The sequence below is a fragment of the Coenobita brevimanus genome, chromosome 62, assembly GCF_032717465.1.
Source record: "Coenobita brevimanus isolate Jiangsu-jjx chromosome 62, ASM3271746v2, whole genome shotgun sequence".
Lineage (NCBI taxonomy): Eukaryota > Metazoa > Arthropoda > Malacostraca > Decapoda > Coenobitidae > Coenobita > Coenobita brevimanus.
Window position 1 is genome coordinate 12,034,466 of NC_137015.1, and position 25,760 is coordinate 12,060,225.

General features: G+C 45.0%; 1 protein-coding gene across 1 annotated transcript in view; it reads right to left on the reverse strand.

Annotated features, from left to right (window-relative positions):
- Positions 1 to 25,760, reverse strand: part of LOC145404107 (beta-1,3-glucosyltransferase) — a 196,105-nt gene that overhangs the window by 118,370 nt on the left and 51,975 nt on the right. The window contains exons 5-6 of the mRNA XM_080275722.1: positions 18,382 to 18,493; positions 632 to 768 (exon numbers count right to left, since the gene is read on the reverse strand). Of these exons, the coding sequence (XP_080131848.1) occupies positions 632 to 768; positions 18,382 to 18,493 (249 nt within the window). The remainder of the gene's footprint in view (positions 1 to 631; positions 769 to 18,381; positions 18,494 to 25,760) is intronic.

The following is a 25,760-nucleotide window of genomic DNA, read 5'->3' on the forward strand; positions in this document are numbered from 1 at the left end:
TGAAATTCTCATATCGCAGCATGTGTTCAGTCTCATAACAGCAATTTAGGCGATTCCACTGTATATGTTGCTATCTTACCACAATCTACCTGTATTACTTGTGGCATTATTTTGCACAGGGTGGGGGAAAAACTTGGTATTACTGGGCTCCTATGTTCCTCAAGGGACAACATAGGATTGGATGATGGATGGATGGATGGACGGATCTTGTAATATCTGGACCACCTCTGGCCAAATTATGGTCCAAATAAATAAGTGTTTGTTGTACCAATACCAGGGTGATGAGTTGTGGGGTGGGGTGGGGATGATGTTATGGCAAAGTCAGTTAGTGCTCTGACATGGAAAATTATACAAGATGAGTAAAATGTTAGGGGTGAAGTATGGTGAAGGTTGACTATTGATTTCTGAAGGCCATAATATCACTGAAAAAGGAGAGTTATTTTGCACATTACAACTTAATATATTCTGGTATCCTACTAATGAAAACTAGGTCAGTACTGAAAACGGTATATATACATATAAATGACAAAAAAGAAAATGCAAGTATGATGCACATACTACTGAGAAAGACATGTTACATGGCTCTTCCTGCCTATGAAAATATGACTCAGGGTTAAAACAGGTACTGTACCTGCCAACAAGAGTAATGGAGAGGACCATCCCAGCTCTGGCATCTACATACTGGAATGGGTGCTCAGGGTCAACAGATGCATAGTGGTGGATGATGGTCTCCTCAAGGTCGCTCACACCTCGCCCCAGAAACATCAGCTAATAGTAATGACGTACAGTTACTTCTTGTTTAAAACTGATTCACTTAAGTTTCTTTCATTGGTAATTTGTTGATGAATTAAGATCTATCTTTTACTTAGTTTCTTTGAAGTAGTGGTGAGTGTTTTTGAGTCTATCCCCTCCTTCATGAACCAAACTACAGTAATACCTCAATTATCTTACATAATAGAGCCAAAGGCATGTCCAGGTAGTGGCAATGTCTGGACAGAACAATATCCCCCTAATATACCCAGACCCTAACTATAACCAACCTCCAACGTACACCTAACCTATTCGTACAGTACCTCTGCTTACATTGGCAATGTTTTCCAGTCATTCAGGCATATTTAAACAACAAAAGACACATAAGAATATCCAAAGCAATGCTAAATACCAAGAAAACCATGTCTATCTATCTATCTATAGCCCGACGCCCCAATCCCGCAAAGGGTGGCCGCAAACAAAACGCCTCCAAGTCACTCTGTCACCCACCATTTGACTCCCCTCCCCCCAACTCACCCCCCCCTCCCTCATATACCTCTCAACTCCATCCCTCCACCTCATCCTCGGTCTACCCCTCCCTCTCCCTCCCTCCACCTCACCTACATACACCCTCTTAGTCAGTCTTTCATTCTCCATTCTCTCCACATGTCCAAACCACCTCAGTGTATTTCTCCTAATCTTTTCAACCACATCCACATCTACCCCACAACGTTCCTTCACTTCTTCATTCGTCAACCTGTCCCTCCACGTTACTCCACATGCTCCTCTCAAGTAACTCATTTCCACTGCTCTCACTCTTGACTTGTTCCCCTCTTGCAATGTCCACGCCTCGCTTCCATACGTCAGGGTAGGGATCACAATACCATCATGCAGTGACTTCTTAACTTCCATACTTACCTCCCTATTTCTCATCACTGCTTTCAGTGTACCAACAACCTTTCTTCCCTGCTGTACCCTTTCACGTACTTCATCCCTCAAAGTTCCATCCTTACTCATCACACTACCCAAGTACTTGAATGCACTCACATTCTCCATATCCTCACCATCCAACCTCACTGCACACTCTGTGACTTCATTCCTCTCAAACACCATAACTTTACTTTTGTTTACATTAACTTTCAGCTTCCTCCTCCTACACACTGTCCCAAATTCATTCACCAAACCTTGCAACTCCCATTCATCTTCACTCAACAATACTGTATCATCAGCAAACAGCAACACCGGAAGCTTCCAAATCTCACCCTCATTCATTAAGGCCACCCCCACATCCACTACCCTACCTTGTACCTCCTTTACAACCCCATCCATATATATATTAAACAGCCATGGAGACATTACACACCCCTGTTTCAGTCCCACATTGAGATCAAAGAACTCACTCAGCTCACCATCCACTCGCACCGTAGCCTTAGCTCCCTCGTACATACTCTTCACAGCACTCAACAATTTCCCCTCCACTCCATATATTCTTAATACCTTCCACATACCTTGCCTATCTATTCTGTCATAAGCTTTCTCCAAGTCCATGAAGGCCGCATACACTTTCCTTCCCTTCTCTAGATACTTCTCCACTAAACATCTTAGAACAAATATCTGATCTACACACCCTTTTCCCTTCCTAAATCCCCCTTGTTCTTCTCCAACTAGCTCCTCTGTCATATGCCTAACCCTATCAATGAGTATTCTACCATATATTTTACCAGTCACACTAAGAAGGCAAATACCCCTATGGTTACCACATGCTTCTCTCTCCCCCTTTCCTTTGTACAGAGGAACAATTATACCTGATTTCCAGTCCTCTGGAACCCTTCCCTCTTCCCAAGCCAATCTACACAACTTCCATATCCACTCCACAACAATCTCACCCCCATACCTAAGCATTTCACCACACACTCCATCAATTCCTGGGGCCTTTCCCAGCTTAATCTTCTTCATCGCTTCCACTACTTCCAACCTACTGATCTCTTCCTCCCTCCTCTCATCTCTTCTTCTCCCAGCCATTCCCCAACCACTTATACTCACACTGCTCTCACTCTCTACATTCAACAAATCCTCAAAGTGCTCCTTCCATCTCCTCAATTTCTCTCTCTTCTCCACCAACAATCTATTATTCCTATCTTTCACTCCCCTACTATTTCCCCTTTCACACTGCCTTACTTTCTTTACCTCCTTCCAAAACAATTTCTTACTCTCCCTCCATTTCACACTCAGATTCCTCCCAAACTCTTCATCCACTTTCTTCTTACTCTCCTTCACCAGTCTCTTAACCTCCCTTCTCCTGCTCACATATACCTGTCTCTTCTCTCTCTCATCTTCTCCCCTACCTCTACTCGCCAACCATTCACCATATGCCTTCTTCTTTTGTTCCACAGCTCGTTTCACCTCATCATTCCACCATGCTGTCCCTTGCACACCCTTGCATCTCCTCCTCACTCCACAAACCGCCTCACACGCTGCGCTTATCTCTTCCGTGAATATCTTACATACTTCTTCCACCCCTTCCATCTGCTCTAGCTCATACCTTCCCAATCTTTCTTCCACTATGCTCTTATACTCTGTCCTTTTCTCACTATCTTGCAATTTCTCCACTCTTCTCACAGGAGCTGCTTCCTCCTGTTTTCCCCTTCGCCTCCTCAACCACTTTCTTTGCAGCTCTACCTTGGCCATCACTAAGTGATGGTCCGAGACTCCATTCCCCCACCCTCTCCACACCCTTGCATCCAACACTTGTCTTCTCATTCGCTCATCCACACACACGTAGTCTATCACTGCCTTTCGTTCAACAAGTTCACCATCCATCCTCCTCATTACTCTCCATGTATACCGGTGGATCATCTTATGACGAAGGTAGGTGTTGGCTACTGCCAACCCCTTACCAGCACAGATGTCCACCAAAGCACTACCATTCCCATCTACTTCAGCTGGCACACCCCACTGACCAACCACTCCATCCACTCATACATTCCCAACTTTGCCATTCATGTCTCCAATCAATAGCACTCTCTCGCTCCTCTCAAACTTGTCCATACATGCTTCTACTCTCGCCCAAAACTCATCTTTCACTCTTGCCACTCGATCCTCTGTTGGAGCATACACACATACAATCGCCCATGCTTGTATACCTACTTTCATCCTCACCCATACAATCCTTGCACCCACTGTTCCATACTCTCTTATATTCTCCTTCCACTTCTTGCTTATCATCAGACATACTCCCTCTCTTGCCCTCTCATTCTCACTGACTCCCGCACATATACCTACACCGTATTCCCATTCTCTCATCCTTTCAACTGCCCATTTAGTTTCAGTCAATCCACATATATCCACTTTTGCATCCTCAAGCACCTGGACAATCTCTCTCTCTTTCACTTTATCATTCACTCCTCCTACCCTCAGAATGTCCTTTGTCCGTACTGTACAAAAAAAAAAAAAAACACTGAAAACCAAAAAACACCCTATCTATACACAAATGTATGTGTAGTATCCCTACTAATTTTGGCAGTCTTTTTTAGTCATTCTGCCATATTTTGACATCAAAACACACAAAGCAATATTCAAAATCATTTTTAACACCAAGAAAACGACACCAAAAAAAAAAAATGAAAACCAAAAAATACCCACCTAAACACTACTGTATGTAAAGTACCCCTCCAAATTTTGGTATTGTTTTCAGGTCAATCTGCCATATTTTGACATCAAAGCACACTTGAGAATGTCCTAAATAATTTTTAACACCAAGGACTCTATGAAAAAAACCTAAAGTTCCCTACCAAAAAACATTCGATTGGGGTACTTACCACCTAGTGCACCGCAGACACGCTTTGTAACTCATACACCTCCAGCAGGTGTAAAGTTGTCCCACGTGGTCCAGTGGCTAACCTTTGCACTTAACAAAGGTCAAAGAACTCCTCCTCCTCCTCTTCCTCCTGTAGCTGCTGGAGCTGGGGGAGGAGTGGTGATGTGTGGTGCGGTGATGGTCACCTACCAGCCGCAGGAGACTCTGAAGACAGGTGCAAACTTACGTCCAACAGAGACTCAATGGCTGTCGATGTGCTCGGTTGCAACTCCAGTGATGAAGGCGGGAAAGAGGTGGTGGTGGTGGTGACGGTGGTGGTGGTGGTGACAGTGGTGAGAATGGGCTGACACTCGTGGGAGTGGCAGGCTTGAAAAAGGAGCTGATCCTGGTCTGACGATCGGATAGATGGTTCTGCTGGGAACTGCCTGCAGCTCCATCGCCAGGCTGAGCAGCACCAGCTCCCTGACACAGTGTGGGTGCTCAGCGTACTCCAGCACCCTGTCCAGACTCGCATGAAGAGCACAGAGTTGAGAGAGTGAAAGAACTGCGAGGTCTGCAAGTCAGGGTCCTCATCCTAGCCCCTGTCAGTCTCGCTGTCCTCTTTCATGCCAACAGAGGCAACAGCAGCAATCTCCTCATCAGACATGGTCTGATAACCAGGATCGCCGCTGTCATTGTCCAGCCAATCCCTCACATCGTCAACGTCCACCTGCTCTCCTGCTGTTCAAAGACAGCGGTGGAAATCATCCACGTCAAAACCCTCAAAGTCGTGCTCAGCTTTGATTCCCTAGAGGAAATGTGACCAACCGTTTTCAAGGATTTTCATGAAGGCTTCCTTCCACGCATTTGCCCAGTTGAACACTGCAGACTTCAGGTCGTAGCGCCGAATATTCTGCAAGCTCTGCTCCCCTTGTGTGTCCTCAGCCTCATCCTCATCTTCCAATACCACCAGCACCTCGTTCAGGAACCTCTGCCGGTACAGTCTCTTAGCAGCCACGATAACACCTTGGTCCATCGGTTGAATCAGAGCAGTCGTATTAGGTGACAGAAACATGCGCCTAATCTGCCCATCATCAGCAACCAAATCCTTCTCAGATGGATGCACAGGGGTATTGTCCAGGAGCAGGAGTGCCTTCACCTGGTTGCGAGCGATAGCAAGGACCATACCAGACAACCTCCTTGATGAAGTGTCTGTGGAACAAGTCTCTGAAGATTTTGGCAGTAAACCAGGCCTTCACAGAATGGTACCACACAACAGGCAGACTATCCATCAACCCACGGTGACAAAGTGGTTGCTTTGGACACCCAACAATAACGGGTTTGAGGCGGTGCATCCCACTGGCATTGGCACGGCACAAAATAGACATGTTGTCTGGATAACTTATGACCAGAAACAGTCCTCTCCTTCACCCCTGCCAGGGTGTTGGTGGGTAATGAGCAGTAGAATAGACCAGTTTCATCAACGTTATAGACTTGACCAAGGGCAAGGCCCTCCTCCATGATCAGGCGCTGCACTTTCTGACGAAACGGGTCTACTTTCACCGCTGCTGCATCCAAGGCCTCGCCATGTGCCTTACAGCCAATAAGTCCATGGTGAAACTTGAAGCAGAAAGCCATCCTTCAGAAGCCTTGAAATCATGTACTTTATGCAGGCATGCAAACTTCTCAGCTGCAGCCTTCACCTTGGTCCCATGCACTAGCACACTGGCAGCATGTTGCTGGAGGAATCACATCAATGTCGACCGGTCAATAATGGTGTGCCGGGCCTGGGCCGTGACCTTCCTGCTGTCCCTGCGTGTGCTTTTGCCGAAATCCTGTCTGTACTGCGTAAGCTTATCCCATGACTTCTTGATATCAAACAATGTTGAACGGGCTAGATCATATTCCCACAGTATGTGTCATGTGGTCCAGCCCACGTCAACTTTGCTCAATATCTTACGCTTCTTCTCCAGGGTCAAAACCTTCCTCCTCTGCTTCTCAGGTGGAGGCCATGATCACACACACGAGAATGAAGCAGAGGAGGGCCACAGCCTGAAGAACGTAGGGGACCACCACAAAAGCAACTGCATTCACAGCCATACTTGCAAGCGTTACCACTCATGGGCAAGACAAAGGCAGGAACTGAGGTGCAGGCTTGTAGCCCGGTAAGCAGTACAGCGCTCCCATACTGCACCCCACACTTGCCTCCAAGCACAGAGGACACAAAAACATGGCAAATTGACATCTGCACATAAGATTCAATTCCATTTGCCCAGGCGAGGGTTATCATGCGACGACAATGGAATTACCAGTACATCACCGCCTCAGGCAGTGTATGACTGATGCCGCCTGCCAGGCGACTCTCGCCATTCGGTAGGGAAGTGGTCAGGTGTGTGTGGTGGGGAGTTTCTGCAATAATCCCAGAGGCCGGGGGGACTCCCGCCATTTGGTGTAGAGGCAGATGGGTGCTTTACTGTATACTTAGTCATGGCTTGCAGTCAGTGTTACATGCCCGATGGCCATGCCGAAACACAACTCCCGGTGACTGGTTGGCTTTGAATATTCAAAAGAGAGGCAGACAGCCGTTGTCACCAAACCTGTAATCGTGGCATGCAGTCTGTGGTACAGGCTCGGTGGCAGGTAGGAAAGGCTCAGCCCAGTGGCTGCGCAACTTTGGACATTCGATGGGGATGCATACGGATGTTTTGACACCGCTTGTGGGTTATAGTTGTATTACTCAGGTGCTCGAGGTTCGTTGGAAGTGATCAGATGCGAGTGTGACTGACCATTCAGTAGAGGAGCGGATGGACATTTTAGCTCTGGTTGTGAGTTATGGCATACTTCCTGCTCATGGCCTGAGCCCAGCAGCCACAATACCAAATGTATGAACATGTTGACTGGCTGGCTGAAGTTCTCGGAGACTTTTACATCCAGATAATACCTATTAATTTCAGATAACAGTTTAACCCATTCACTGCATCAGTGTTTGTTTACATGTACATCCCATGTGTGGCAGTTTTCAAATATTTAGAAAAAAATATTAGAAAAAAAATATATATATTGTCAAAAGATAGCGAAAAAAATCCCGAGTTCAATGGTATATAACACAATATAGCAAACAAAAAAATAACCAATGATACAGGTACATGAAGTAATAAATATTCCCTGTGTGGTGGTGCCAGGCGAACGATGTGTTATGGTTGCACTGTGTCGTCAGTGTCAATCTTGCGATCAGATAAGGTGTAAAACAGCATCTGAACCATCCTTTTCATTATCTAATAACAAGTCACTATCATTACTACACTCATCCAGAGATTTCATCCAATATTTGCTTGGGTTACTGCTAGCAGCAGCATGGAGAAGATTTCATACCTTTACCTTTGGCATTTTGTAGGTAACTGAGCTGAGCTCTGCACCTCGTAAAAATGCATAAGCTATGTATGGCAATATTCTATAGGGTGCCATGAATTGCTAGCTGATTTATTTTGTGCCATTTCTGATGGCGGAATTTTTGAAAGCAGGAAATCATATATGATACAGCTGCAGTCAATGGGTTAATAGAGCCAAGGTCCAGCATCTGGATAATGAACAGGTTTGGATACTGCACGACCAGATAAATGAGGGATTACTGTACTGTACATCTCACTTAAAGCTACTTCACTTAAAGCAGCAGTGGTAGGTGGAGGTAAGCATCATCCAATCACCTGATTTAGTGTGGCCTACTTCTTCCTTCACCTTTATCATAACTTTTCTGTCTGCTGTCCAATCTTCCTATATTCTCCCATCCCTCCTGCCACCTCTTATTACTCTACTTTCCACTTCAGGTGATCCTAAACTGAGTAACAAACCTAATGGTTTCCTCTAACCCAAGAAACCAATTACAGTAAAACCTCGATTTAACGGCATTCATTCTAATGGCAACCCCAAACTAATGGCCCAAATCTCCCGAGGAATATTTATGCAAAAAAATTTAAAAAATTCCTCCCAAATGGGTAAAAATTAGAAAGAAATTCAAATGTGGCAGGCACTGTGTGCATCTCGATCGTCTGTTTGCAGTTTCCTGCCAACTGGGTATGTTTATGCTCACAAAGTCTTCCTCCCACCTAGCCTGACCCCAAAGTGAAAAAAAATTAGCATGTAAGGTTAGATTTAAGAACTAGCTATGTAGACTTCATAACTTAGTGAACTTATTTACATAGTGCCACCTATTCTACTCCAACCTGCCAACTAATACTTACCTGGGTTACAGTAGAGTCCTGATTTAAGACAAACGAAACAACGATCTTAGAATAACATGAGCATTTAATTTCTCCCATAATTATATAATAGCGCAGTAATACCACTCAATTGCGCGAGAGAAACTCTGGGAAATGCGTGTTTTGGTAATGGATTTCCAGATACAACTCGTGTGTTATGTTTTTGTCTGTCACTGATTAGTTTCCTTGACCCAACCCGACCCATGTGACCCCCATACCACCAGCCACAACCTGCTGCCTACCTCAGTGTTGGGTGAACGGTCGTTGTGATGAGAAGTTTATCTGCTTATTTCCTTGCTCCTCGTTTCCTCTCAGAACTGAGCACATGGTTCCAAACTAACTTTAGTTATGCCTAAGCACCCTGAAAGTGCTATGAACACAAGCATTTATTCTAAATGAAAAAGTAAAATAGTTGGAGGAAGTGGCATGTAGCGTTGCAGCTTAAATGCAAATCATCAGACAGATAAAATGAGTCGCGATGTTTACGATGTGGATAGTTTTCTTTGTTGGAAAAAAAGTTAATGATGGAGCAGTAAAACTCATGTATTCGCCTTAAGTGCAACAAGTGTGAAAAAAAGAAGAAAAAAGGCTTTGTGCTCGATCTTTTTGTTATAAACTGACGATCTTTGGTCAAGTAAATTCGGATCTTACGATATGTGAAGACACTAGGTGTTGACATAAACATTTAGGCAAGATAATTATGTGAGTTCAGTTCTTGTGAATTATACTGTCATACAAATTACAGTAATCCCTCCAATATCCGATGTAATAGAGCCAAAGGCATGTTCGGATAGTGGTCCTGTCCGGATATTGGGCCCCAGCCTCCTGGACTTGTACTTATGGACCCTAACTCAGAAAAACACCTATACAACTCCCTCTGGACATGCACTGCACCTATTTAAGACCCAAATCACACCAATAAGGGACATAAAAGACTGAAATAAATGCAAAAGAACCATAAAATGAGGTTTTAGAGGTAGGTTTATACAATATCAAACATTATGGGTACTTACAACAAGTCCCTGGCTCCTGGACTGGTAGTTATGGACCCTAACCTAGCCTAACTCAGAAAAACACCTCCCTACCGCACATGCATAGCACCTAAGACACTATTCACACCAATAAGGGATATAAAAGACTGAAATGAGGTGTTAGAGGTAAGTATGGAAATACAGTACAATATGAAACATTCTGGGTACTTACAGCAAGTCCCTGGCCATCTCGATGAATAACCCGCCTCCTCTCAGACTCTGACAGTAAGAAGGAGTTCCTGAAGCACTTGCAGTACACTCTTCATGAAGTCTTGCACTGAACTTAGTCATTTGCACTCAGAATTCCATTCTCTTAACACTGCGCACTCTTGTCTTACTTGCGCTCCATTGTACCTTAATGAAATAAGTGTTGCACTCTGCACTTAAAGTCTTTCAACTCATAAAACCATTTTCTAAACATAACACACTCTAGTTAATTTATGTTACATTGAAAGTCAATTAAATCTATGTCTTTTCACTCAGAACTCAAATTCCTTAACACTATGCACTGTTTTTTTTTTTCACTGCACAACACTGTAAATTCCCGTGTGGTCTAGTGGAGAAGTTCTAAGCGCCTAATCACTGTCAGAGTCTGAGAGTAGCTCATGCAGGTGACCTAGGGGTGCATCACTGGGTCGTGGTGATGGCGTGCCCACTGTAGATGACTCTGAAGAGAGGCGCAAACTCACGTCGAGTGGTGACTCCATGGTGCCAGATGTGCTGGGCTGTGGCTCGGAGCATGAGGCCCTGTCTTGGGGAGGCAATGGAGTGGAGCCAGGGCTGGGCACAGCGGGGGTCACGGGCCTGAAAAAGCTGTCAATGGTTGACTGACGATTAATGATGCGCTGCCTAAAAGCGTGCACATCCTCCACAAGTCCCAAGGGCCCCATCTCCCTGTCGCAGTCCGGGTGCTCCAGGTAGTCCAGAACGAACTCTAGGTGTTCCCATAGTACGCTCAGCTTGGGGATGGCTGGAGTAATGTCACGCTGAGAGGAGTCCGCATCATCGTCGACGTCCTCGTCGGAATCTTCAAGCTGGATACTGACACCTGCAACTGAAGATGCGATCTCGATATCAGACATGGTCTGATACCCAGGATCGCCCTCATCATCCACATCAACATCGTCCCCATGCGCACGTAGACGTGCATGGAAGTCATCCACGTCACAACCTAGGAAATCGTGCTCCACATCCGTTCCGAGAAGCAGACGAGACCAACCATTTTCTGGAGTCTTGACAGGTATTTCCTTCCATGCACTGGCCCAGTTGTAGATGGTAGACTTGATGTTGCAGCGGCGAAGGTTGTCCAAAGTCCGCTGGCCTCGCGTGTCCCGTCCCTCCCTGCGCTTGTCCTCGTCCTCGAGAACAACCATCACCTCATCCAGGATCTTCCGTCGGTACAGCCTCTTCATTGCCACGATCACTCCTTGGTCCACTGGTTGGATGAGAGCAGTAGTATTAGGTGGCAGAAACATGCACCTAATGCGCCCATTCTCAGCCACCAACTCCTTGTTGCACGAGTGGGCAGGTGCATTGTCGAGGAGAAGGAGGGCCTTTACCTGGTCGCATAGGATTCCCAGTTTCTCCGTCTGGTAATGGATGACCTCCTTGACGAAATGGCGGTGGAACCAGTCTTTGAAGATCTGGGCTGTGAACCATGCCTTCAAGGAATGGTACCAGACGACAGGAAGGACATCCATCACCCCACGAAGACACCGAGGCTGCTCTGCACCGCCAACAATAACAGGCTTGAGCCGGTGCATGCCGTTAGCATTGGCACAACACAAAGCAGATATCCGCTGCTTGCAGAGCTTGCGGCCAGGTACACGCTTCTCCGTCTCCTCGGCTAGAATGTTCGTACGCAAAGAGCGAAAGAATAAGCCAGTTTCGTCAGCGTTGTAGACTTGACCAAGAGTGAGGCCCTCCCTGTCAATCAAGCCCTTCACCTTGTGCCAAAACTCGTCTACTCCATCCTCGTTGGCGTCCAAAGCTTCATCATGAGACTTACGGTTGATAAGGCCATGTCGTAACTTGAACGCAAAGAGCCAACCTTCGGATGCCTTGAAGTCTGGGGCGTTGTGAAGCCTTGCAAACTTCTCAGCAGCAGCCTTCAGCTCCGTACCACGTACCATCACACCAGCAGCATGTTGCTGTCGATACCAAATCAATATGGAGCGGTCGACTTCTGCATACTAGGGAGTATACATCACCTTCCTCTCCACGTTGCGTTTGCTTTTCGACGAGATGTCAGCCGCATACTGCATGAGTTTGTCACGGGATCTCTTGATATCAAACAAAGTAGATCAGGTCAGGTAGAATTCACGAAGGATGCGTGAGGAAGACCATACCGCATCCACCTTGTCCATTATCTCCCTCTTCTTCTCCAGAGTCAAAACTACTCTCTTCCTCTTCTCAGGTGGTAGGGCCATCATCACACACACGAAGGAGAGGCATGAGAGCAGCAGGAAAGCCTGCAGCAGGTAAGACACCACCACAAAAGCAAGTCCGTGGGCGGCCATGACGACGAGTGTGCACACACAAGAAAACTGACGGTAAGTGGGGAGGATGCAGGGGCGCTCTAGCGGACGTCGGCAGAACAACACACCAGAACACAGCTGGCCCGCGCCGTGCACGCCAAGTTCAAATTACAGGCGGGAAAAAGTCGGATTTTTTTCAAATTTTTTGCGGTTTTTGGCCCATTTTGGGAATATTGGATCCCGGGACGAAAATGTCCGGTTATTGGGGATGTCCAGAAAATGGGCGTCCGGATATTACAGGGATTACTGTATACTGTTTGGCTGACTTGTTTATTTTTCACAATTTCTGCATTCGTGTGTATCTGAGAAGTGAGATACGCAATCACTCCATGCTGACGACTTCTCTACAGTTTTTTTTTCCTTTATTGTTGATGACTAACGGCTTTCAAAAAGTTTCACACTGCATTTTTTTTTTTTTATTAGTACCGAAAGTGATTCGTGACGAAATATGCATGATGCTGGCCGGCCATTATTCACATGTTGTTTAGGTCAAGTTTTTGCTTAAATTCTAATGAGGACTTTCAAGAGGCTTAGCAATCCTTGGTGATTAAAATTTTTATGGGGAGTATTAGGGCGCAAAACTAATCAGTTAGGTTAGGTTAGACTGCAGTAGCTATGCAACGATGTGTCCAGCAGGTGAGGTCGTGTGTAAACACACTGTCTTTGGTGTCTTAAGGCTGACGTATTGCTAGTAATCTATCTTTAAATATATTTTTAATGAAAAATATGAGGCTCCTAGAACCTAACCCCCTTCTTTACATGTAAATATATGTCACGTTTAAGCACAAAATCGATTTTGCACGAGATTCTGCATAACCTATTTCGTGCTGTATGAAGACAACTGTACTGTACTGTACTTACCTGGATTACTGTAATGTACTTACCTGGATTACTGTACAGTCCTTTACTACAACATCACACCCACCTGCTTTCTTTTGTTCTAAATATAAAATTTTTTTATTGATTTTGTATGTCTGCACATGTTTATATGCTTAAAAATGTGTTAAAATGTGTTAGCGTGAGTTACGGGGGTATTGATAGGTGTAAGCCCCAATCTATCGGAATTTCGTTTTTTTCAGCATGCTCAGGGCTCCCTAGGGTGCTGTTAAATTGAGGTTTTACTGTTCAATGCCATATAACCAAATAACAGGGCGATGCGGAGTCTACTACAGTGTCCCTGTTTGAGGATGAGATATGTGGCATCCATCCAGAAACCAAACCTCCACACTTTTTCTTGTGCCTCATTATGGCAAGGCTTTGTCTGCTGCAGGGAAACATCAGTTCACTGCATGGGATGGCCCTGCGGGAATGATCACCTGCCTGTGGTTGATGGGCATGCTTGGCCAGACACACCAGGGTAACTGAACTTCGACAACAAATTATAGTGTGGTATGAAAATGAAAAGATATGTGTAAAAGCAGTGGAGATGCGGCTGTGTGTGGGGTGCAGTGAGTCGATATGATAGAGAACAACGTGATTCATGAATGATGCGGAGTAAGATAGTCTGTGGACACCATTCAAGGAGAGTTTGCTTAGACTGGTCATGTGGAGAGAATGGGTGTGAACAGAGGAGTCTATCTATCTATCTATTGCCAGACGCCTCAATCCCGTTTGGGGTGGCCACAAACAAATCGCCTCCAAGTCGCCCTGTCCCCCGCCATTTCACTGCCCTGCTCCCAACTCACATCCCCCTCTCTCATATACCTCTCCACCCCATCCCTCCATCTCATCCTCGGCCTCCCCCCTCCCTCTTTTCCCCTCCACCTCACTCACATACATTCTCTTCGTCAGTCTTTCACCCTCCATCCTCTCCACATGGCCAAACCACCTCAGTGTGAAAAGGGCATAATGAGTGAGTGTGAAGGTGGGAGGAGGTGTGACAGGCCAAGAAGAAAGTGGATAAGTATGATAAATGAGTGTGTGTGAAAAAGATGTGGAAACTGATGAGGTTAAGGAAGTGACAAGGGATTGAGTTGACTGGATGAATTTTGTGCAGGGGAGGTGTATGACCAGGGTTTGGCACCCCTTTTTCAACAGACAGTTGGGTTGATAGGTATAGTAAATGAGTGTGTGAGAAAGAGTTATGAAAACTGATGAGGCTAGGGAACTAACAAGGGAATGAGCTGGCTAGGTGAATTTTGAGCAGAGTGTATGGCTAGGTTTTTATAGTCCTTTTTAAACTTACAGCTGTTGGACTGACTGCTGATACATAAATGTGAAACTATGTGAGGAATAAGTGTATGCCAAAAGGTAGGACCAAGATTCCAGAAGTCTAAATGGTAAGTGAATAGGAGTGTGGCCCATTCAGTTGGGGAAACTTTGGGTTAGTATCTCATTGTAATTATTTTTTTTTTTTCTGGCTCTCTGAACCATACCTCACCCTATCCCAAGGTGGGAAGGGAGGTCTTGATGATGATGATGATTAAATGCCCTTTCTTCCTTTTTTCCCCCCTATCTTAAAATTTATTCATTTTCCCTTTTGCATGCAGTTCCTTCTCTTCCTGCATCTGCTTTCCTCCTTCCCCTCTTTCCCTACAACCAATATTTTTTCCCTTCTTTCCCCTTGACTCAGAGTTTTCTTCTCTTTATTCCAGCCCTAGCTTGCTTACCTGTCTTCCTTCATTACTTTCATCTTCCCTGCCATAACATTCACACTTTCCATAAATGTCAGTGTTGAAATCTGTTTTCTTCAAACTCATTTATTATCATTTGGGTTTATGCTATACGAAAAGGGATCTGTATTTTGTTCTTGTTGATTTAGAAAAGGCCTTTGACAAAGTCCCTAGAGAGGTGGTGAAGTGGGCAATGGGAAAGCTTGGCTTGGAGGAGTGGTTGGGTAGGGTGGTTATGGCTATGTATGTGGGTGCTCGCACCCAGGTAAGAGTGAAGAGATTTGAGTGATGAGTTTTCTGTGAACGTTGGTGTGCATCAGGGGTCAGTTTTGAGTCCCATGTTGTTTACCATGTACTTGAAGCCCTCTCACATGACTTCAGAAACGGATTCCCGAGGGAGATGTTGTATACTGATGATTTGGTGTTGATTGCAGAGAACGAAAGGGAGGCAAAGGAAAGATTTAGGAAGTGGAAAGATGGTATGGGGCACAAGGGCTTAAGGGTAAATGCAGACAAAACAAAAGTGATGATATCTAGGGTTGGTGGCGGTACTGTCAAAGACGAGGGAGAGTGGCCATGTGTAGTCTGCCACAAGGGCGTGGGAAGTAATTCCATCTTGTGCGGTGTTTGTGATAAATGGGTGCACAAGACATGCAGAGGTATCAGAGGTAGACTGCGAGATAATGCTGATTTTATGTGTATAGCGTGTCGGGGGAGAGCAGGTGGAGATTGTCAGGCATGAAAGGATTGAACTCGCTGGTGAATCTCTTGAATGTATGGAAGAGTTTTGTTATTTGGGAGACATGTTGTGTGCTGGAGGTGTGGCTAGGGTGAGAAGTGGTTGAAAGAAGGTCAGGGAGCTCTTGCCTCTCCTGACACTGAGAGGACTCTCCTTACGTGCTAAGGCTTCTTTGAATGCAGCATGTGTTAGGAGTGTAATGCTGTATGGTAGCGAGACCTGGGCAGTAAAGGAGGAGGATATTCGCAGGCTCAGACGTACAGAAATGACAATGATTAGGTGGATGTGTAGTGCGTCCCTGCGAGCAAGGTCTGGGGGGGCTGAGTTTACGATGGAAGAGTTGAGAGGTAGGATGGGACTGGAGTATTGGTGTTGTGATGAGGAGAGGTAGATTGAGATGGTTTGGGCATGTGGAGAGGATAGGGGATGATAATTGGGTGAGGAAGGTGAGAAGTGTTAATACTGGGGGTGGGGTTATGAGGGGCAGACTGATAAAGACATGGGACGAGGTCATTGTGACCTCAGGGTTAAGGGACTGAACAGGGAGGCTGCAACAGATCGTGCAGAATGGAGAGCCGCCATTAGGTGACCAAGGGCCGACGCATGCAAGCGTGTTGGAGCCTTTAAAAATGAAACGAAATGAAACATCATCATCATCTGATCCTGTGTTGCCCTGTGAGCAATGTGGGAGCCCAGGACAAGGCAAGTTGGTCCTGACATAAGATGAGAGTGGCCAGCCTCACTCATCCCTGAGCAGCATTACGTGAGCAATAAACCCTAACATCCCTTGGTTATAAACCTGCACCGGCTCTATCCGACTGGAGCACCTTATTTACCCACTAAACCACCAGGAGCCATAATTTGGTTATATGGTCATGACCCAGCATAGTAAATGGTTTCCTGGTGTACAAGAAACCATTTGGCTTGTCACTCAATGTAGAATCACCTGTAGACAGACGGAAGAGGAAAGAATGAAGGAAAGAAAGACAGAAGAGGAAGGAAGGAAAGAAAGAAGGAAGGAAGAGAGGAAAGGGTTACTTCTTCATTTAATGTGCCTTTCATTTACTATTCTTCATTGCACATGCATCTGAAATCATCATCCTGATTTTGTTCTCCATAATAAGCAAGGGTGGGTTAGAACCATAAACCAAAAATTTAAGAGAATGAAAGTAAGAGAACTATGAACAGTCCATTAAAATTCTTTGGCTCTCATCTTCCTAACTTCTTTAAAATGATGATATAGTTTTCATTTTATGCTTGCTATTTCCATGTGATTTTACTAATCATTGGTGGGGTTAAACGTCTGAGCTCTACTGTATGGAGAGGTTTTCTCATAGGTGGCGCCGCAAAGTTTGTGTGCCTGCTGCCAGGGGCCCAGGCCAGTACTGATGATGTTTATGCACTACACCTGATGCCCATCCTTTTGAAATCAGCAGATGAATTAGGGAAATATGGTGCCCTGGTCCACTACAGAGCTAAAATATAGCACCATGGCCCACTGCTCAGCTTATGTAAACTACAGTGAAACAGACACAGCAAGCTAAGAACAGTTTAGAGGCAATGATTGTGAGTGTTTCAATGTGGCGGCCAAAGTCACAAGCTCACTGCAGAGATAGCCTCCCCATACTATAGAGCTCAGTGGGTTAAACAGTGCCATGATTAACCTTTCCAATACAAGAGGGCCTTTCTAAGTTGAATAAAACTGTTTCCTTGTATTCTGATAAAAATAAAACTGTCACTGTGATGATACTACTACTACTACTACAATGTACTAATGATAAGACTGAGCCGGTGCAGGTTTATATCCAAGGGATGATTGGGGCTTACTGCCCACATAATGCCACTCAGGTATGAGTGAAGCTGGTCACTCTCATCTTAAATGTCAGGACCAACTTGCCTAGCCCCTGGCTCCTACGCTTCTCATTGGGCAACATAGGATTGGATGATGGATGGATGGATAATAATAATAATAATAATAATAATAATAATAATAATAATAATAAACATAACCACCAGTTTTTCCTAAGAAATTCACTAGTGTTTGGCACTCATTTACACTTTTACAATTACAGGAATTGTGACATCACTGTACAATACAGACTTCATCAGAAACAAAAAAAATTGCAACAATTAAACCCTATAATCATCTGTCACAACGTCTCTCCCCAAACCATAGTTTCTTGAAAATAGAAAGGTTTTGAGCTGCCCTTTACAAGACTCAAGAGAAGTCAGTTGCCTCATGAATTATGGGACTGTAATGGAGAAGACTGACTAGAGAAAGATGAATGATGGGCAGCCACAGGTCCACCAAGGCACATGGAATCAACTTCACTTCTTAACATCAAACCAAAGCATGCCAACCATTCAGCAAGATACTCTGGTTCACCAAACTTAAGAACCTTGAAATTAATAAGACATATTCTAGCCTTTACCAGCAACCAATGCAACTCAATTAGAAATGTGGTGGTTGGTCCTTGCGGGGAAGACCAAAGATAAGCCGTACTGCTCTGTTCAACATATAAACGCCCACCATTAATATATAATTTAGGATGCCCATCCATAACAAATTTAAAATAATTGAAATGAGACATCATCATAGAGGCAACATCTATTCGGCAGCTGTCTCACTTCCCTCACTTACTCAAAGCGACCATACTGACCTGTGTTGGGTCGTGGCCATGAAGGACATCTAAGAGTGTGGGAAGCTTCACTACCGTCTGTTCCCCAACTAGCACCACCCATGAGCTGTTCCTTCCATGTCTGCTGCTCAAACTGAAACATGCAAAAATACATGTGTTCAATTTCACAGCAGTATACAGGCACCTACAGTCTAAGTTCAGGTTGTACAAACACAGTATTAACTGCATAAATTTGATCCACACATTCCCAACCACTCTGAAAACCATTCTGTTCATCACTCCCCATACATTCTGATACATGTCTTCCTCCCACAGTACTATGTGCGATCATAAAGTTCTGAAACTAGGCCTATAAAAGGCAAAAAACTGTACCTGATTTAAATTTGACCAACATCCCCTTGGAAGTAGTTGGCTTGTGCAGCAATATACTACTCCAAGTGCTTTCACCATGCTTGGAACACTCCCTGGAACTCCTGTTCTGCAAGCGTGCCAAGCACCATTTGTGACATGCTGGATCTCCTCCACAGTGTCAAAATTGTGACCCTGCAGCTCCTACTTCATCTTGGGGAAGAGGAAGAAGTTGCAGGGGGACCAAATCCGGCAAGTACAGGAGGTGGGGAGTGACAGTTATATTGGCACAGCCTCAAAACTCGCGTGTTTTGAATGCACTATGAACAGGTGCGCTGTCATGATGGAGCATCCAATTGCCCTTGTGCCACAGTTCAGGTCGTTTGCATCGAATGTCCTCCCTCAGAAGTTTCAGGGCATTAAAGCAGAACCCGGCATTGAAAGTGTGACCCTGGGGACGAATTCACTGTGCACAACCCCGCGAATACAGTCTATGCAATGTAATAGGGCCAAAGGGATGTCTGGAAAGTGGTCCCGTCCGGAAAGTGGGCCTCTGCCTGCTGGACTGGTACTTATGACCCTAACCCAGCCTAACTTTGAAAGCCACCTAATAACTCCCTACCGGACATGCATAGCACTTAATTAAACCTATTTAAGACCCTATTCACACCAATAATGGACATAAAGCATGAAATAAATGAAAAGGAACCAGAGAATGAGGAATTAGAAGTCCATCCATCCATCCATCATCTAAACTTACATTGCCCCATGAGGAGCGTAGGAGCCTGGGGCTAGGCAGTTGGTCCCAACATTTAAGATGAGAATGACCAGCCTCACTCATCCCTGAGTGGCATTACATAAGCAATCAACCCCAACCACCTCTTGGATATAAATCTTCACCGGCTCGATCCGACTGGAGCGCAATAATTACCCATTAAACCACCAGATGCCAAAATTTGGTTATATGGTTACCACCCAGCATAGTAAATAGTTTCCTGGTGTACAGAAAACCATTTGGCTTGTCACTCAGTGTAGGGTCACCCACAGGCAGAAGGAAGAGGAAAGAATAAAGGAAAGAAAGACAGAAGAGGGAGTGTAAAGTTACCCGTAGGCAGAAGGACAAGGAAAGAATGAAGGAAAGGAAGACAGAAGAGGATGAAAGGAAAGAAGGATGGAAGAGAGGAAAAGGCAGACACCTGACAGCAGCACTACATCGAGTGAGTGGATGGTGAGTGAGTATGGAAAATACTTAGGCCTACCAGTGTACAGGGTACTGTACTTACAGCACATCTGTGGCCGCCTCCTCTAACTCTCTAAGGCTCTGGTAGTTTTGAAAATGCTCTTGAAGCACGTATAGTAATCCAGTGTTGTGCTACACTTAATTCTTTGCACTGTGAGTTATAATTGTTTAACACTGCACATTCTGTTCTTAACACCACGCCAGTTTCAACTGCCACTTTGCACCCCACACTTAATCCTTTGCACTCCAAATTCTAATTTCTTAACACTGCACAACACTGTAAATACCGATGTTAGTGATGAGGTATTGCAGTTTATTCACTGTTTATCCACAAAAATGAGCATGTGCGGCATCCATTGCGATGAACGTCATCCCTGGATGAAGGTTAGGCAGTAACTGGGGACAGGGTTGCCAGATCTGAGCTCAGCCACATTACCAAACTTCCCAAACTTAACTCATTACAAAATTTAACTTTTCATTACCAAATTCTTAAAGGAAGCATTTATTCTTCACTAATTATATGTACAAATGGAAATAATCACTCTCCTTACAATCAGCAGCATGTTTATTCTTGCACTATGTATGCTAGCATAATAATCAAAGAAAGCAGACAGTCCACAGTCTCCATTCTCTATATCTTCATACATGTGAAAAATCTGTTTGGTAATGGATCATGCTGATTCACTACCAAACGAACTTTTCAGTACCAAATTGGCCCACATTTGGTAATGAAAAATACCAAGCGGCAACCATGACTGGGGAGGGGGGAGGAAGGAAGGGGTGAAGGGGCCGTGGTGTAAACAGCTGTTTGGCACCGCGCAGCGCACAGCAATTTCAAATTATGGGTGGGGAAAAAAAATCGAATTTTGGGGGGATATTTTTCTTTTTTTGGCCATTTTTGGGTTCCAAAGGTCCAGGCCCACAATGTCCGGTAAGTGGGGAGTCCGGAAAGTGGGCATCCGGAAAGTACAGGGATTACTGTATAGAAAAAAGGGATGAGATTGCTTTTGGTCATGCTCCTGACCTGCCTTGCCTTCTTTGGTCTTGGAGAGTGTGGAATCTTCCACTGCGATGACTGCTGTTTGGTCTCTGGATTGTAACCGTAGACCCAACTCTTGCCACTGGTGATGGCCCTTGATATGAAGATTAGGTCATCCTGGGCCTGTTGACGGAGATCCTGGCAAACTTCGATACCGTGCTGCTCCTGCTCGAAGGTCAGAAGCCTGGGCATGAACTTGGCAGTGACACGGTACATGTTCAAACTGGATATGAGGATTGCCTGAACTGTTCTAAAGGACAAGCTGATGATGCTAGCAACTTCTTTGATAGGGACCTGGAGCAGTGGCATCTTCACCGTGGGTCTACCCCCCAGAGGGTGTCGAAGCAGAAGAGGAGGACAGCATCGGGGCCAAATCACCGTAAACGCCCCTGGCCCCTCCCGGGTCCCGAGAACCTGAGAGTGGCTTCAGTCGCGTGGGCAAGTACCACATCTCTCAACACAACACATACAATAACACTGTTTCTTCTACACCGAGAAATGATTCCCCAGAGGTCATTTCTCGACGACTTCTTCTAGCCGGGGACATTGAGAGCAATCCAGGACCCACCAACAAATACACATGTCCAACACGCTCAAAACCTATCACATTGAGCCGACAGACAAAGGGTTTAGTTCAGTGCAATTCCTACAAGAACTGGACCCATTACACCTGCACAACACTTGCACCTGGAAAACATTACACACACACACCTGAACCTGCTCCTTCATCCCACCCACTAACCCACCCACCAATGCTTCTCCTACTTCCTCCACACCTCCTCAGCCTAACCCACCAATACGTCCCACACCATCCAATCCCCCAACCCCTCCCATTCCACCCCAACCCTTACCTCCATCACACCCTTCTTCTACCCCTTCCCCTCCACCCGCACCACCATCTCCCCCCTCATGCTACCACAGCCAACACACATTGCACACACAACATAAACATCCTTCAGTTAAAACAGATGGCATAAACACCAAAAAACAAGAACTCACACAATTCATCAAACAACAAAACATACACATTGCCATCTTACAAGCAACAAAACTACACAACACAAAAAACACCTACATTTCATAATTTCACCACCATTCGATAAGACTGGGCTCACGGCAGTAGCAGTGGACTCATCACCCTGATACACAAATCCATCAACTTTGCATATACCAGTGCACACTCAAAGTCACTTCTCCCCCCACATGACACCGCAACAGAAAAACAATTAAAATAAGCACTGGTAACAAATCACATATAACAATCGCCAACACACACATTCCCCCCCAATTGTCCCCCACAGTACCACACAATTACTCTCCACAAATACACCACATCACTAACATACCCAACATCATCCTGGGTGGTGATTTCAATGCCAAGGCATCAGCCTGGCACGTCAACAACCCTGACACAGACAGACGGCTGGTACTACAATCCCAGATAGATCATCTTTTCTTACTGAATAATCTCCATCAACATACCCATATCCCACACCAAGTCCTCTTCCTTCCATCATCCCCAGACATCACCTTTTGCTCCTCAAACCTTGCCCCCACAACATCCTGGAGAATGGTCAAAACTTTTGGATCTGATCACCTCCCAATCATCATCACTACCAAAACCAGAGTCACCTCAGCTGGCCACAGACACTCATACACTAATTGTAAGAGAGCCAACTGGGAGGCCTTCACAACTGAAACAGAACAACATTTCAGAACATTAAACAGTACATCCATCACAAACATAAACACTGCTGTGCACACTTTCAATACAATTATTCAAATGCAGACAAAAGACACTTCCCTAGAGGCAACAGAAACACAACCCCAACTTCACACCAGAAATTCAAGGCCTCATCAGTCAATGGGACACACTATGACACTCCCCAACACTCCATACACAAGACACCATACAACAAATACAAGAACTCAACACTCAAAAAAAAAAAAAAAAATCAGAACAAACACTAAACTGGAATAACTGTCTCCAAACACTTAACCACAAAACAAACACCAGTATACTCTACAAAACACTAAACAGCATCACACTCTCCAACAGCAACACAAAACAATCACATGCTGCCATCACAACAACAGACACCATACCTTCAAACAAGCAACAAGCACTCTCATCAATCACTTTTCACATGTCAGCCATCTAAACCCTCATTGCGATGACCGATGTATCATCTGAAGTAAAAGACAGTTCCCCACAGACCCAGATTATGCACCTTTCACTTACAACCAGACGAAGCACATCATTAGCAACCTTAAGCACTCATCTGCCTGTGGACCAGACAACATAAGCAACATTCACCTTAAACACCTTGGACCACAAGGCAAACAAGCACTCACCAACATATCAAACTACAGCTACTCACACAACAATACACAACATCTGGAACCATGGCATTATCATCACTATCCCCAAACCCAACAATGACCCCATGTTACCTTCCTCACACCACCCCTCACACTCCTCTGCACCCCCTCCAAAGTCACTGAACAATTGGTACTACAACTAGTTACACCTCACACCCCCCTAGCCCCATCATGACATGGCTTTAGGCCACTACACTCCACAAACACACTTCTTACAGACCTTACACAGAGAGTTTTTGATGGCATGAATTCAGCTAGGCCACCACACAGAACACTCCTACTCACACTAGACATCAACAAAGCTTTTGATCCCATCCCTCGCCACAACCTCACAAACAAAATATTCAACATAAACATGCACAATAACACAAAAAGATGGTTGGCAAACTACTCAGCAGGCAGATGTGAACATGTAACATTTGCCGGTCGGTCTTTGAACACCAGAAACATTACAAATGGTGTCCCCCAAGGATTTGTTCTGTTCCCTACACTCTTTAACCTATACATGCACGACATACCCACACTCCACACACCACAGATACACATAGCTTCCTATGCAGATGACATAACACTTACTTGTACACACCAAAATGCAAACACAGCCACACACATCCTCCAACCTTACCTCAACACACTACATAAATGGTTCACCACAAACAGGCTCAAAATAGCCCCAGCCAAATCTACAGTGACCCTTCTCACAAACTGGACAGCAGAACACAGTCACATTCCACACCTCACCATAAACAACACTCTCCTACCACACACACACACACACACACACCCAAAATCCTTGGTGTGACGTACATCAGAGTCATTTAAACAACACATCACAAACATTAAAAATAAAATAACACCAAGACTCAATGCCTTGAGGTCACTTGCCCATACAACATTTGAACACTTCGAAGAAACCACCACCACAGTATACGAACAATATATACATTCAGTGATGAATTATGCAAGCCCTGCTCGGGCTCCTAACCTCAATAAAACACACTACAACACTCTACAGACCATACAGAACAAGGCCCTAAAAATAATCACAGGCTGCAATGCTACTACATCCACAGACCACCTACACCAAAAACCAATGTTCTCAAAGTCAAGGATCACCTAGACATGAGAAGCACCCAAATTCTCACTGCAGCCTCCACAAACCCACAACATCCACTACACTAAATAGCAGCACAACCACACACACCAAGGAACATCAAAACAACACCCAGCACATGATATCATACATAAATACTGTCATCTCTCCCCCCTCGCCTGCCTCAGACCAGCTTCCAGAAGCATATCCATGCTCAAATCACTCGCACTCCATTCAGTCACTTAAAGACAACACACAGCTGCATGCACGGCCTCCTGATATCCACCCTTCTGAATCCTATCTCCCTCATGAGGACAAGGTCCACCTGGCCAGGCTGAGATGTGGGCATCATCCAGCCCTCTTAAGTTACCAGAAGAGGCTGTATGACTCCATTGCTGATGCCTGTCCAGGATGTAACACAGCACCCCATACTATTAAGCACATTATGGAAGACTGCATTGCACATAATCACCTACACCAACAACACAACATACACTCCTTGACAGCTCTGTGGGAAAGCCCGGTCCCGGCCGTGGTCTTCCTTAGGGACTCGGGGCAGTTCAGCCAGACTGCCTAGGGAACAACTACTACTTCTTTGTTGGTGATTCAATGATCCTTGTGTGCAATCCATTGAATTTTTTTGACATTTTTAGTGACTGCTAGTGGAGGGTCACCCTGACCTCTTACTGTCCTCCAGTGACGTTTTATCCCTCTTGAAGCATGAGTGCCACTCAAAACACCTCGTCGTGCTCATTTCTTCATTGACGTAGGCCTGCTGAAGCATTTCAAGGGTCTCCATTGCTGATTCCCTGAGTTTGACACTGAATTTGATGTTTGCTCTCTGCTCAAGTTTGAGGTCCGCAGTAAGATAGCAAATGAGCACATGCATGTGGTCACAAAAATGTGTGTAACACAGGTCCCGATGTTGACAGTGTAACACCACACAGCATATTGATTCATGAAGGTTACTGCTCAAACCTGCTGCTCATGCATGACCATGCCATGCTCCGTTCATTCACATCAGAAACAGTCTCAAAACTTTTTGATTGCACCTCGTATATCCTCCACTCATCCAAGCCTTCTGGTATGTTTCACCTAAATAGTTCACTTCAGTGTCATTACATTTTATTAGCAACCTTACCAACACCTGCTGGTTTGTTATTTTTCAACTACTTTACACCATTCTTCATTACTGTCGCTCTTACACTCTTGGGCACTACATTCCTTCACTGTACACTAAGAAATGCAGTTATGTTTGGCACCAATATGCTTTCTCCCTCTTAACTCATCAGTTTTTT